This window comes from Orycteropus afer, unplaced genomic scaffold, assembly GCF_000298275.1.
Source record: "Orycteropus afer afer isolate SDZICR_OR568_19922 unplaced genomic scaffold, OryAfe1.0 scaffold00620, whole genome shotgun sequence".
Lineage (NCBI taxonomy): Eukaryota > Metazoa > Chordata > Mammalia > Tubulidentata > Orycteropodidae > Orycteropus > Orycteropus afer.
The window spans coordinates 916,072-930,719 of NW_006922207.1; the positions used below are offsets into that span (position 1 = coordinate 916,072).

Genomic DNA, 14,648 nt, shown 5'->3' on the forward strand with positions numbered 1-14,648 from the left:
TCTTTTTGGTTTGTAGTTGTCCTCATGTGTCAATTGATGTCTCTGGTTCCCTGTTTACAATCTTGTAGGCTTATTTACTTTGGATACTTCCATAGCCGGGTTGGTTTCTGGGTTATGTCATCATGTGTGTTAATGGTCAGTTGTTTGCTGTTGTTGGTTCTCTGTTCAAAGGACTCTCTTATTATCTCTTGTAAAGTTGGTCTGTTCTTAACAAATTCCCTAGATTTCTGCTTACATGGAAATGTCCTAATTTCACCATTGTATTTGAGGGACAGTTTTGCTGGGTACATAATTCTTGGTTGGAAATTTTTCTCTTTCAGGGTTTTATCCCATTGTCTTCTCGCCTGCATAGTTTCTGCTGAGAAATCTGAGCTTATTCTTATTGCTTTCCCCTTGTAGGTAACTTTTTGTTTTTCCTATGCTGCCTTCAGGGTTCTTTCTTTGTCTTTGGTTTTGGTGAATTTGATGCTGATATGTCTTGGTGATTTTCTTTTGAGGCCTATCATTTTTGGGCTTCGTTGTACTTCTTGAATGGATATCTTTTCATCTTTCATCATACCAGAGAAATTCTCTTCCAAAAAATCTTCAATAATTTTTTCTGTGGTTTTATTTGTCTCTTCCTATTCTGGAATTCCAATGGCACATAGGTTATTCCTTTTGATGGTATCCCATGTGAACCTTAGGTTTTCTTCATTTTGTTTTGATCATTTTTCTGACTGATTGCTTTCTAAAGAAGTATTGAGGTATTTGCCTTCAATCTCACTAATTCTGTCTTACATTGATTCAATTCTGTTCCTTTGCCCATTCAATGTCTTATCTATTTCTGAAAATATACTATTAATCTTCTGGATTTCTATGTATAGATTTTGTATCATTTCTAATTTTTCATTTATTTTGTCATTTTTTTCTTGTATCGTGTTTTGAAATTATTGTAGGGTTTTCTCTGTGTTTTCCTCAATTTTGTCAGTGTTTTCCTTGATCTAACCCTCAATTTGTTGAAGATACCTAAATATTATTCTTTTGAATTCCTTATCAGGGAGTTGCAATGCTGCTTCTTCCTCTGGGATGTGTTTTGGGTCTGTATTCTGGTCCCTTGTTTCTCCTGTTTTATCTTGGTTCTTTGTGTGCACTGTGATGCTCTGTTGTCCCCAAGGCATTGTGACATTTTTTTGTGTTTATATTTAATTGGTGATTGTATGTCATAGTGACTTGCCCACGATTTTTTTTTTTTTTCTTTTGTTTGTATGCTATCTATGTAAGCAGGGTACTGTGCTGTGCTCCTCTATTCGCTAGTTGGCAGCACTTATACACTCACCACCTGTCTCCTTTCCTAATGTCAGCCTCCCATATGTCTCTGCCATCCTTAGCAAGTAGGATCTATTTTTAGGTCCCTGGAATCTGAATGGAAGTACTGTCACTTTAAAATCCAAAATGGCCACCACTTGTAAAGATTCAAAATGGCTGCACCCTCAGTCACTTTAAATGTCCAAAATGGCTGCTGCTTCTAAACAATCAAAATGGTTGTACCCTTTGGGCAGTCAAAAGTTCACAGCTCAGGTTGTCTCCCTCCTTGCTGTTTCCCTTCCTAGTCATAGGCCACCAGAGCAGTCGTCCCTGCAGCCCTTAGTGGCCAAGGCTGATCTTTAGGTCAATTCTTAGGTCCTAACACATAGTGGCTAAGGCACTTGACTGCTAACCAGAAGGCTGGCGGTTCAAACCCACCAGCCACTCCTCGGAAGGAAGGTTGGGCAATCCTACTTCCGTATTGATACTGCCTGGGAAACCCAAGGAGGGGTCGCTATGAGTCAGGGCTGACTCGATGGCACATAACAACAACAACAACAAACACCACTTGGAAATATTCAGCCTGTTGGTCTCGTCAGAGTAGCTGACAGTCCACTGGTCTGACTCTCTCCATATTCATTGCTTTCATTCAGGTTTTTCCACTAGATGGTCCCCAATCCATTTCTGTATACTTTCTTTCAAAGTTCAGGGCTCCAGGATTATCTTCTGTATCTCTGTCAATTGGTTTCTCTTTTCTTTGCTGAAGAGGGTCTGTGTAGCTTGTCTGCCTATTCCTCCATCTTACCCGAAGTCCCTTTGTGCTAAACTTTCTGGCTCATTGTGTCTAGGTCTTCAAAATTTTTTTAAAAAAATCCTATTATTTTTCTGCTATCATTTAAAACCTTTGACCCACCATCAGTATTTAGAATATTACTTTTTGTTTTTAATAAGTGTGGTTTCAACCTCTTCTTTGCACTTGTCCTCCAAATTATCCAGTGGTTTTTAAATGTTTCCTTTCTTCCTTCCTTCTTCCTTCCTTTTCTTCCCCCCCCCCCCCCACAGTGGAAGCTCTTTCAAACAAAATATTAGTTGAGATCCTGTAAATGGAGCAGGATGGGGACAGTTGTGATTCTGTGGTAAAATTCTCACCTTCCGTGAACCTTATGCACAGCCACCACCCATCTGTCAGTGGAAGCTTGCATGTTGCTATGATGTTGAATAGGTTTCAGCAGAGCTTCCAGGCTAAGAAGGACTAGGAAGAAAAACCTGGTCATCTGCTTCTGACAACCAACAAATGAAATCATGGATCACAACTGTCTGATCCACAACTGATAATGGGGATGGCTCAGGACTTGGCAGTGTTTTGTTCTATTGTGCATGGGATCACTATGAGTCAGGGGACTACTCGATAACAGCTAACCACAAGAATAACAACAAAAGGTGCAGGCATTTATGGAGTTTATAATGTGAATGGTGCCCCCTAGGGTTGAGCAGTATGCAAGCTACACAAGTGTACTCAGTGTTTTGGGTGGGGCCTTTTCTATGTGGTCTGTCTCCCATGTTCCCCCTACAACGGATACTTCTTAAACACACCTTCAAATTCCCTTGACCCTGTCTCTCATTCCAGCCATATCATGGCAAGCAGCCTCACAAAGGTATGAGCTGACAGTGCCCACCTCAGCCCCACCCTTCACTTCCTGCCCTGGAGCTTCTCTAATGCTTTGGTTCAGGGCATCCTTGTGTACACCTTGGCATTCATGCATACCACTTAGAAGTTTGGGAGAATTAATGCTCTGTCTGATGTTCTATCTTTGACCAAAGAGGGAGGGGAACAGATGGGTAAATGCTTCTCTCTTTCTTGCCCTGGGAGGGAGTTGAGATAAGCATTTCCTAAGCCTTTCAGCTATCCTGAGTGATCCAGCACCCAGATGTATGTTGCATTGGTTAACTCCATAGTGCATTCCTGCCTCAATTCTCCTTCCTGCACTGGTTCACTCTCCCATCCTTCATTCCTGCTCTCTGGATTCACATTCCAGATAAACTATTTACACTTATGCTTTGTCTCAAGTTTTGTTGTCTAGGGAACCAGCCTGTAGCATGCCCTAGCATCCCCCTGAGGATGGACAAAACATTTTCAAGGCATTCCAGAGTTTCATCTTGGTTTGAAATTATTGCTCTAGAATAAAACTCCATTGAGATTATTGGTAGGGCTATCTAGACTGAAGAACTGCTAATTATCCTCAGAGCTGGATGGCTATTTGAATATTGAGGTGCATAAATGAAAGTTCAGAGGGCATAAATTCAGTTGGGTCATTGTCATGGTCAAATCAATTGGTATGGAAAATAAAGTGGGTTTCAGTGGAGATGTATAGAAGCTCTAACCCCTTGGAAGATCTATTTGACCTAGTTTGGAGTTTTGCCTGTAACAACAAATGAGAGTATGGATTCAGGCCTCTAGGGCTTTCTATCTGTATAGGCTCTGAATGTTTAAAAACACACAGCATTAGCTCTTGCCTCATTTTTCTTAAACTGGCGGTTGTCACAGTTCCTTTAAAGAAGTAAGTCAGTGCCTGGGAAGACAGCAGTCACCTCCCACACCCCCACTCCCCCAGACACCCAGGATACATCTTGTGTATATTTAAGCTGTCGCTGACACACATAATTTATTTTTCATCCCTGAGTAATCAGTCTTTTATAGTGTTCTCTCAGCTAAGAGAACATTGTATTTTTGTACAGATATGTTTGGGAAAAAATGTCCCCCACCAAAAAAAAAAAAAAATCAGTGTAAATTCCCACAACACAGCAACAAATAAAAGATGGGAAAGAAAAGGCATAGGATGTTCCCAGAATAATAGTATATATTGACTGCTGGTTGAGAATTCAGTTCTATTTTGTATGCTTTAAAATATTTTCTTCAACTTCCTGGGTGTTCAGGGGTTAATGATGGTGTATGAAACGCTTTGAACAGGAGGGATTAGTTTCATTATTTCAGGATTAAGGTCAGCTTTATCAACAGGCTGCTCATCCTGTCAGCAGCCCCCAGCCCTACAATCATTCTGCTCATGGTTCTCAAATCCTCTCTTGGGCTGCTAGCTCACAGATCCTACAATTTTTCTTCTGGATGTTATTAAAAAGAACAACCACCACCACATCAGTTGCTATCACATCAGTCCCTACTCATGGCAACCCCATTTGTGCAGAGTAGAACTGCACTCCATAGGCTTTTCAAGGCTGTGGCCTTTTGGAAGTGGATTGCCAGACCTTTCTTGCATGGCACCTCTGGGTGGACTTGAACCACCCACCTTTCACTTACTAGTCGAGCTCTTACTCATTTGTGCCACTCAGGAACCCCTGAATATTAGTATGTGCCCACTCTAAGTGCATAAGGAAGATCCACCCTAACCTTTGTCTCCATAAGATTTTTTGTTTGTTTGTTTCCATAAGATTTTAAGGACAGAGAGAAGAATTCCATATGCTTCTTTGATGTTGCAGTAAACTGATTGCAAACATAAGCCCATTGCCATCAAGTTGTTTCCACCTTAGAGTGACCCTATAGAACAGAGCAGAACTGCCCCATAGGATTTCTTAGTCTGTGATCTTTATGGAAGTAGATTGTCACACTCCTTCTGCAGCTCATGAGTTCCAACCACTGACTTTTGGTAACCACAGCACAATAATTATTCACCCCTCTCTGAGCTCTAGTGGCATAACACCTAAGGCATTTGATTACTAACCAGAAGGCTGGCTGTTCAAACCCACCAGCCACTCCTTAGAAGGAAGGTTGGGCAATCTACTTCCGTAGTGCTACTGCCTCGGAAACCCAAGCAGGGGTTGCTATGAGTTGGATCTGACTTGACGGCAGTGCATTGTGTTGTGTTGTTCAGAACATGACTTTGAAGTTTTTCCCAACAAGAAGCAGTCCATCTTCCTTTCTCCTGATTTTAAACTGGCCTTGTGACTTACTTTGGTTGGTAGAATGTAGTAGAAGTGTTAAGTTTGAGTTTCAAGAGGCCTTGCATCCTTCTGTTCTCTTTCTTGGACTACTGACCCTGGCATAAGATTGAACTCTGATTGGGCTTCTAGAGAATGAGAGACCACATTCAAGAAGGTATAGAGCCTCAGCTAACAGCTGGCCCATTCTCAGAAACTGTGCTGCTTGGCTGACCCACAGTTGACTGCAGCTAAATAAGGGAGCCCAGCCAAGACCAGACAAGCCTGCAGCCAAGCCTCCCCTAAAATGCCGACCTGCAGAATTGTGTGTTAAATAACTATTTATTGTTTTAAGTCATTATGTTTTGGGGACAGTTTGTTATATAGCAACAGCTCATTGTTACAAGCCTCCACCCTATTCCTTGTGTCCTTTGCCTGATTTCCATACTATCATGAAGTGAATTAGTATTGTCATAGTAATAATAATAGGTAATATTAGGATACAATTGTTGAGTACACAAATTACATTCATGTGTACAACTCATGTGGTTCTTCCAGTTAACAGGTAGAGAATGATTTCTATTTTGGATAGAACAATGGAGAAAGAGGTACTGCCCTTGGTATTTATGACCTTTAGGTAAAGATCAGAGAGACCAACAGAACTTTAATGGTGGCAAACTTAGTGTACCAACTACTACACCTAGGAACATGGAGATACTTGAACAGTTATTGATAGATCTGACAAAAGTGTGAAACATATTTGATAGGAAAATTAATTTACTTAAAACCTAAGATGAAGTCCAGTGAGTACAACTTATGTGCATACCCACAGTGAGTGAGCCCTCTGATTGAAAGTGGCAAGGGAAGTCTGTTTCTATCCCTGATGGTGCTCCCTCTCACTTTAACCAGCATCTGGGTTGTACTAATATTTAGAAGGCATTTTTAGAAACATTAGCCCAGTTGACCTTCCCAAGCATCCCATAAAATATGTAGGGCAAGCATCCCTATACCTATTTTGTCAATAAGTAGACTAAGGCTCCAGGAATGCTTACTAATCCTGGTTGAAATATTTTTCCACATCACCTCCATGTTACCCTTTAGGTTTTAACTTTGTGTGAGGAAGGGCATTGCCTTTTCTTTGGGGGGGGGGGGGGGGGGCGGGATTTAGGTGAAAGTTTACAGAGGAAATTAACTTTCCATACAACAGCTCACATATACTTTGTCTCATGACATTGACTGCAATTTACCACAATGCAATAGCTCCCCTCTCATTTCCTCCCCATAGTTACCTCTTCCCTTGTCATTCCCTCCATGCACTCCTGCCCCGAGTGATCTCCCTGTACATACACAGCCCTTCTGTTCTCCCATGATTGTTCTCTCCAAGGAGTATTCTACCTAGTGTAAATGTTCACTTCATATGCCTATCTTTTGTTTGGCGGGAACCCACAGGAGTGAGTTAAATTCCAGACCTGAAGGGCAGCTAGGGGCCATAGTCTCAGTGGTTCCATCAGGCTCTATCAGACCAGCAAACCTGGTCCCCTCCCCTTTTTATTTTTCAAATAATTTTCAGTTTTGTTCCACACTGTTCTCCCACCCTATCTGGGATCTCCTACATAGATATCCCTCTGAGTGGTTGACAGTAGCCAGGCACCATCTAGTTCTTCTGGTCTCATGGTCGTATAGGCTGAAGATCGCATGGTGTACCAGTTGCTTGGACTGTTTCCATGAATCTTTGGTTTTCTTCATTCTTTTTTGCTCTGGATGAGGAGAGACCCATTGTTGCATCTAGATGGTTGCTTCCAAGCTTTTAAGATCCCAGTTGCTACTTGTCAAAGTAGGATGTGGAACAATGTTTTGTGTAGTATATTAAGGGCATTGCCTTTTAATGTAAACTTGTGTTCCTGCAACCTTTGTTCGTGGAGGGTGTGGTGGTGCATGAGGGGCAGAGGCTGGATTTCAAGAATGAAGGGCATCTGGCTCAGGTAGTAATTGGTATTGCTTGCATATGGCTGCTCACTCACCACTTAGGAATGACAGTTTTTAAACACAGGCAGTAGGAATTAAAGGAATGTTGTTAAAAAATGGAGCCAGAGCATGTTGGGAAGTAGTTGGAAGCCAACACATTTACCTACAGCAGTTTTGGGGAAGATGCACAGGAGCTGTCATGAATCACATTAGAAGGGGTTGTCTTAAGTAGGGATCCCGCAGAAGCAGACCCAGAGACAAGGAGTTTGGGATAACCAGTTTATTGGAGAAGTGCTTCCAGGAAGCACAAGTAATGGGTGGGAAAGTGAGACAGAGAAGAGAAGGCACTATAATTACACAACAACTTATTATATGAGAAACTGGAGATTGATTCTGTTGGGGAACACTAGGAGACAATGTGAAACACTCACCTCAGAGCAATATTGACTTGGAGTCAAGGAAGCTGGCATATTCAGTTGCCCACCACATCCAGCCTTAGTTGAGGACTGTTTCTGGGAGCATTAAAACTTTCAGCATTTCTGGCTTTCCCTGCCCTAAGGCAGAGAATTTCTGCAGGGTTTTTCAATGCAAACAACCTTTTGGGAATAGAGGTGAGTCTCCAAGGGGATGTGGGCAGGGTATCAGCAGCTTCTGCTAGAAGTGTCATGAGTCAAATCTTTCTGGAAAGAGGTTTGTGAACTCGAGGCAACAAATCCCTCCTTGAACTGAACGGTCTTGGATCTGCAGTATGGAAAGGATTTGGAGGAGCTAAGTGTTGTGTCTACTGGAGGTGGTGGACATCAGCTGGTGGCACTCTGCTTGGGACTGGTAATCTATCAGTTATATGCCTGAATGCTTTGGCACCCTATCCAAGAAATATCTGTGGATACTAGAGTTACTAAAAATTAGTACGGAGTGGTGCAGACTCTGCACTTGACTATTTACCTAAAAGGTTTGGCAATTCAAATCCAGTCAGCAGCACCACAGAAGGCCAAGTGATCTGCTGCCATAAAGATTACAACTAAGAAAACACTGTGGAGCAGTGCTACTCTGTAACACATGGGGCCACCATGACTCAGAATGCACTTGATGGTAATGGGTTTTATTAGGGTTACTGTACTACCAGTTCCCATCAAGTTGACTCTGACACATAATGAGTCCATGTGTGTCAGAGTAGAACTCCATAGAGTTTTCAATGGCTGATTTTTTGGAAGTAGATTACCAGGTGTTTCTTCCAAGGCACTTCGTCTGTTTCCAATACTCAGAACAGTGCCTGCTACATACTGGAAGCTCAATAAATATTTCTTGAATGAATGAATAAACTAAAGGTGGGTTCCTCAAGACCTTCTGATAAGAAGACCAGTACATCTCTCTCTCTCTCTCTCCCTTTCATGGAAATACATGTCTCCTGGAGTTTCCTGTCTGGTTGAATTGACAGGCAGGATACTGAAAAGCATCTCCTAACTCTCCCAATAGCTTTGGAGTTGCACACATCTGGTTTGAATCACACCTAGGCCACATACTAGTTGAGAGATCTGTTCAATTAAATGATCTGAGCTTCGACTTCTGCAAAAGGGAGCTAATAGTGCCATTTTTGCCAACTTTGCAGAGTTTCTAAGAGGATTTAATAAGTCAACATATAAAAGACACATAATGCCTGACACATTCTGTTGTTGTCACTATTTGCCGTCAAGTCAATTCTGACTCATGGCAACTCCATGTGCTAGATGATCAGAAGTAAGAATTTTCTTCCCTTTCCTCTTAATTTCCAGGGCAATCATCAATTTACTGACAAAAGAGTGATATCAAGATTGTGTAAAGTTGGTCAAAATGGATTCTGGGGGAGGTGTGGAAGGAAGATAATGAAAACTAGAGAAGGAAAGGCAGACAAGATGAAAAAACTCTGTTATTAAGCCTTGGAACTGCCCTTCACTTCTGGTCCCAAAGTAGGAGTCCTTTCGTCAGTGCCACCTATCAGGGAGATGAAAGATTTAGTCTTAACAGTCTTTTGCCTTGCCTGAATCACTACTTTTCTAATGTTATACCTCCTGGGTTGACACATAACTCAGAGCAAATTCATCCCTGGAAGATATGTCCTGCTTTAGCCCAAAGGAGCTGACCAGATAAGAACCAAGCCTAGGCAAACTCAATTATCAAAAGAAATGTGTCTCAGAATGAATTACGTGATGGGTCTTAAAGCAAAATGCTTTTATCTTACTTTCTGTGTATAAAGTGTTGGATTTCAATCACTCAGACAACGTGGAAACACACTCCCTTACCTGCCTGGGAACAGATGAAGTTTGGAACAGAATTTTCTAACATAGCCCATATGTTGACCCTTGGCAACTTTGACACATGTACTATATTTATTCACTTTCTCTGTCTTCTAGCATCTTTCCTACTACCTTAATTTTGAGGATGAAATATGTTGCTATTTTTCCTCAGAGTAACTTCGCTGAGCATCTGGGTACCTACGGAACCTGTTCTGAAGACTTGGTAAAAGCAGTTAAAGAACTGCAAACATTCATTGAGAATGACGAATTTGTCACCACTGTTCTTGCTTCTTCACTGCTCTCACCATCCACGAGCTGCTTTTGTGGATGAAATTATCTGGCAGCCAACCAAGACAATGAGAATAAATTTATATGCATTGCTATTATGGGTATTAGAAGGATATAGAGGTGGTTGAGTTGATAGAGGCAATGGTGGTGATGGTGATGATAATAAAGGTGGTGGGAAGATGGTGGTGGAGGCAATGGTGGAAGTATAGTTGATGGGGGAGGTGGTAGTGGTGGTGGTAATGGAAGTGATGGTCGTAGAGTCAGTGGTGGTGATGGGGGAAAACGGAGTGGTAGAGATGATGGTGGTGATAATAAGGTGGAGGTAGTATAGGTACCAGGGAAAGTAGGGAAAGACAGTGGAAAATGAGGCAGTGGTAGTCAGGGTAGTGGTGGTAATGATGGAGGTGGTGGTAGTACAGGTGATGGTGGAGTGGTGGTGGTGAAAGTGGTGGTGGTGGAGGTGGTGGTGGTGGTAGTGGGAGGCAGTGATGGTAGCAAGTGGTGGTAGCAAGAGAATTGAAAACATATGTCCAAACAAAACTTGTATCTGACTATTCAAAGTAGCATTATTTATAATAGCCAAAAAATAGAAATAACCCAAATATTCTTCAGTTGATGAAGGACACTGTATATACATACAATGGAATATTATTCAGCCATAAAATGGAATTAAGTTCCGAAACATGCTACAACATGGAAGAACTGTGAAATCATTACACTAAGTGAAAGAAGTTGGCCAAAAAACTAACTTTATATGAGTCTACTTAAATGAAATTTGAAGAATCAAAAAAGGACATTATTGAGACAACTAGAGAAATTTGGATATGAACTACATCATAGGTTAAATTGTATTTATGTTAAAATTTTGGGATATAATAATGATATTATCATTACTTAGAAAAATTTGTTTCAGAAAATTCATGTTATTTATGTTAGGGTGTCTGAAACTTGGGAACTCTGGTGGTATAATGGTTAAGGGATTTGGCTGCTAAGCAAAAGGTCAGTGGTTTGAATCCACCAGCTGCTCCACAGAAGAAGGATAAGTCAGTCTGCTTCTGTAATAATGTATAGCCTTGAAAACCCAATGGGGGCTGCAATGAGTCAGAATCAATCTGCTGGCAGTGAGTCTGGTTTTTGATTTGGTCTGAAACTTATTTTCAAAAAGTTCAAAGAGAGAGAGAGAGAGAGAGAGAGAAACAAATGTGGCAAAATGTTAACAACTGGTAAATCTAGGTGATGTTGGTGACAGTGGTGGTAGTAAAAGTGCGGATAAGATGCTGGTGGAGGCAGCTGTGGTGGTAAGAGAAGTGATGGTCACAGTGGTGGTGGCAGAGATCATGGAAGTGTCCAGAATGGAGACAGGAAATAAATTAGTGGTTGCCTAGAGGTGGGAGGGTGGGTGCAAGCAATTCCTAATGGGTTTAGTATTTCTTTTTTGAGTGATAAAAATGTTCTTGACTGCTAACCAGAAGGCTGGTGGTTCAAACCCACCGGCCACTCCTCGGAAGGAAGATGGGGCAATCTACTTCTGTAGTGATACTGCCTTGGAAACCCAAGGAGGGGTCGCTATGAGTCGGGTCTGACTTGATGGCACATAACAACAACAACAACAACAACAATACTAGATTGAACGAATCAGAGAATATACCAAAAAAACTAGTAAATTGGCCACTTTAAATGGGTGGATTTGAAGGTTTATCAATAAAACTGTTAAAAAAAAAAGCAAGGGTGGCATGGTGGTGGTAATGGAAGGCTCAGTTTTGGTGATGGAGGCATTGGGGAGATGATGGAAAATCAAAATTGATTGCTATTATATGTCATGGAGTCAATTCTGACTCATAGTGACCCTACAGGACAGAATAGAACTGTCCTATAGGATTTCCTAGGCTGTAATCTTTAAGGCAGATCGCCAGGTCTTTTTTCCTACAGAGTGGATGGTGGGTTCAAACCACTGACCTTTCAAGTTAGAAGCTGAGTACTTAACCACAGTGCCACCCACTAAAACCCATTGCCATCTAGTTGGTTCTGATGCATAGTGAACCTGTAGGACAGAGTTAGAACTGCTTCATAAGGTTTCCAAGGCTATCAATCTTTATGGAAGCATCTTTCTCCTGCAGAGTAGCTGGTTGGTTTGAACTGCCAACCTTTTGGTTAGCAGCTGAGTGCTTACCCACTATACCACCAGGACTTCATAAAAGTTGATGTGTTGTATCTGAATCTATGTAGGGCCAAGTTTGAGTACCACAGAGTTCAGCCAGATTCAATCCCCAGCCCCCCATGATGCTAGAGGGAGTTCTGGTAGCATAGTGCCTAAGGCACTTGACTGCTAACCAGGAGGCTGGCGGTTCAAACCCGTCAGCCACTCCTCGGAAGGAAGGTCGGGCAATCTACTTCTGTAGTGATACTGACTACCTCGGAAACCCAAGGAGGGGTTGCTATGAGTTGGGTCTGACTCGACGGCACATAACAACAACAAAAACAACAACATGATGCTAGAAAGCTACATTTTCTCCCAGAGCCAACAATCAGTTACCATCAAGTATTTCAAAAACAGATGATGGAAATCCACCCCAACTCTCAACTCATATTGGAATCATGTCCAAAAGGGACATCTTTGTTTTTTTCCACATTGTCCTCAGCACAAAGAACTGACTTCTTAAAAGCAAATAGATGGAGTTGCCCGGTGTTATGAACAGAATTATGTTCCCCCAAAATATGTGTTGTAAATCCTAACCTCTATGCCTGTGGTTATAATTCCATTTGGGAATAGTCTTTGAGACAGGTTTAGTTTAGAGAGCATCTTGAGTTAATCTCTTTTGAGATATAAAAGAGATTAAACAAGCAAGCAAAGCAGAGATGGGGGAAGAGAGAGACCAAGACATACGGAAGATCACCTGGGAAAAGAAACTCCTAGGACCTTCCTCCAGAGCTGACAGACAGAAAACCTTCCCCCAGAGCCAGCCCCCTGAATTCAGACTTCCAGCCTCCTAAACTGTGAGAAAATTGATTCTATTTGTTAAAGACACCCATTTGTGGTATTTCTTTTACAGCAGGACTAGGTAACTAAGACGCCTGGCTTCCTCATGTGTGAGTGCAAAATCAGACGGGGTCCACAAAGAAATTAAAGCAGACATCTGGGGTCTATAATATTTAATAATTTTAAACTAGCTACAAAATGTCAATCACTTCACAAACCGACAGAGGACACAGGAGGAATTTAATATTACATGCTGTAATGATATTTATCTCACAGTTTATCTATATTTCATTCATTTATATATATATATATTTTTTAAGGTTTCTTTATCAGCTACTAAACATCTCAGCAAATTTGGTGTGCATAGCTCTAGATTAAGCAACAGAGAATTATACTGATAACAAACCACAGGGGAAATGGCGAATAATAAGAGTCGGCCTTATAAAATTTACATCTCCACAGTTTCACAGCAAGATTGCCTTGTTCAAAACATAGCCTCCAAAAGCAGCAAACAAACCCTATATTACATCCATTTGACATGTTTTAGCCAAAGGTATATTTTGCTGGAAATGATTAAATGGTGAGTATGTCAAATCCATCTTTTTTTAAAATTCATTTTTCTTAAAAAAGGACGATTATGATTAATAAGTCTATATATTAACAGAAAAAAGTGACACTAATGCAATTTTGCTGGTATAACTTAATCTTGATAGTGTCTCAATACTGAGCATGCTTTGTTGTTGTTTTGCTGTTGTTTTTGCTATTGTTGTGTGAGTGTGTTGTCTCATCAGTAAGCTACTGTCATGGAAAGTTTTTGTTTAAGTAAGAATCTAAAAATCTATTTAGTTCTCATGCATAAATGCATAAATCACATCACTTTTAGTGCAATGCCTGTTATGTAATTCCACATTGTCTAATCATGAAATCATAAAGACAGATGACAGCCATGAGGAACCAAGGACACCAAATTTAGAGTTTCAGAGCCTGATATCCAAAGAAAGGACCGTGGCAGTAGCTCTGTGGAATGTCACAGTTTTACAAGAACAATACTGTGTATTGAAAGTGTCAACAGCACATAGAGCATTCCTAAATTGTTGTCATTCAGCAAACGCCACTGAGGGGAGAAAAGGAAAATTAAATCAAAGACATCTTCCATAGGGAGTTAGAGCTACCAAATGACCACTATATACAACCTTTGGAAAGAAAGAGACCGAGAAAGAACAAAAGACACATAGTATTGTTGGAAGCTGACAGACAACACAAGACAACGTTCACAATGAGGATGGGCTGATGTGTGTGTGCAGACCTACTATGTAATACCATGAGAAAAGCATGAAGTTGCTATCTTGCTCGACAGCATTTGGAAGAGAACTCAGGTGAGTACATTTAACCACTACCCAGCATCTTTGTTGCACGCTGGTTGGCCTCATCAATTCTGGTTTTGTTGGAATCAGCCTAGAAAAAGGGGAAAGAGAACAGAACTCAGTTATCCCTTAAAATTCCATTCATCCTTCTTGGTCCAGTTCAAATGCCATCTCTTGGGTGAAGCCAGCTTGAAAATCCCCCAGTCAGAATTGACCATCCCTTCCTTTATATGTCCAGAACCGATGCTTAGTGTTGAACTGGATGTGACCACAGGAGCTTGATCTTAGTTCTCATGATTATTTTCCCCTCTAGATAGCATCTTTTTGAGGACAGGATTACAGCATTTATCTTTCTGTCTCTGGAATAACACTCAATGACTTCTGTAGTCGGCATTCAAATTTGTTGGACTGAGATGAATTACCACTACTGGCGCAGCTGAATTCAAATTATGGCTAATTTTTTTTTTTCTTTTTCTTTTTTAGCAATTTCACTTTGGCCAAATTAACATCTTGAGGGGTCAATTTTCTCAACTATAAATAAGCTGGAGACAATAAAGAATAATGTTA

The 14,648-nt window shown here is 41.0% G+C and overlaps 1 protein-coding gene across 1 annotated transcript in view; it reads right to left on the bottom strand.

Annotated features, from left to right (window-relative positions):
- Nucleotides 1-14,103: 14,103 nt before the first annotated feature.
- Nucleotides 14,104-14,648, bottom strand: part of SNAP25 (synaptosome associated protein 25) — a 34,888-nt gene continuing 34,343 nt past the window's right edge. The window contains exon 7 of the mRNA XM_007956425.2: nt 14,104-14,172. Coding sequence (XP_007954616.1) covers nt 14,104-14,172 — 69 coding nt within the window. The remainder of the gene's footprint in view (nt 14,173-14,648) is intronic.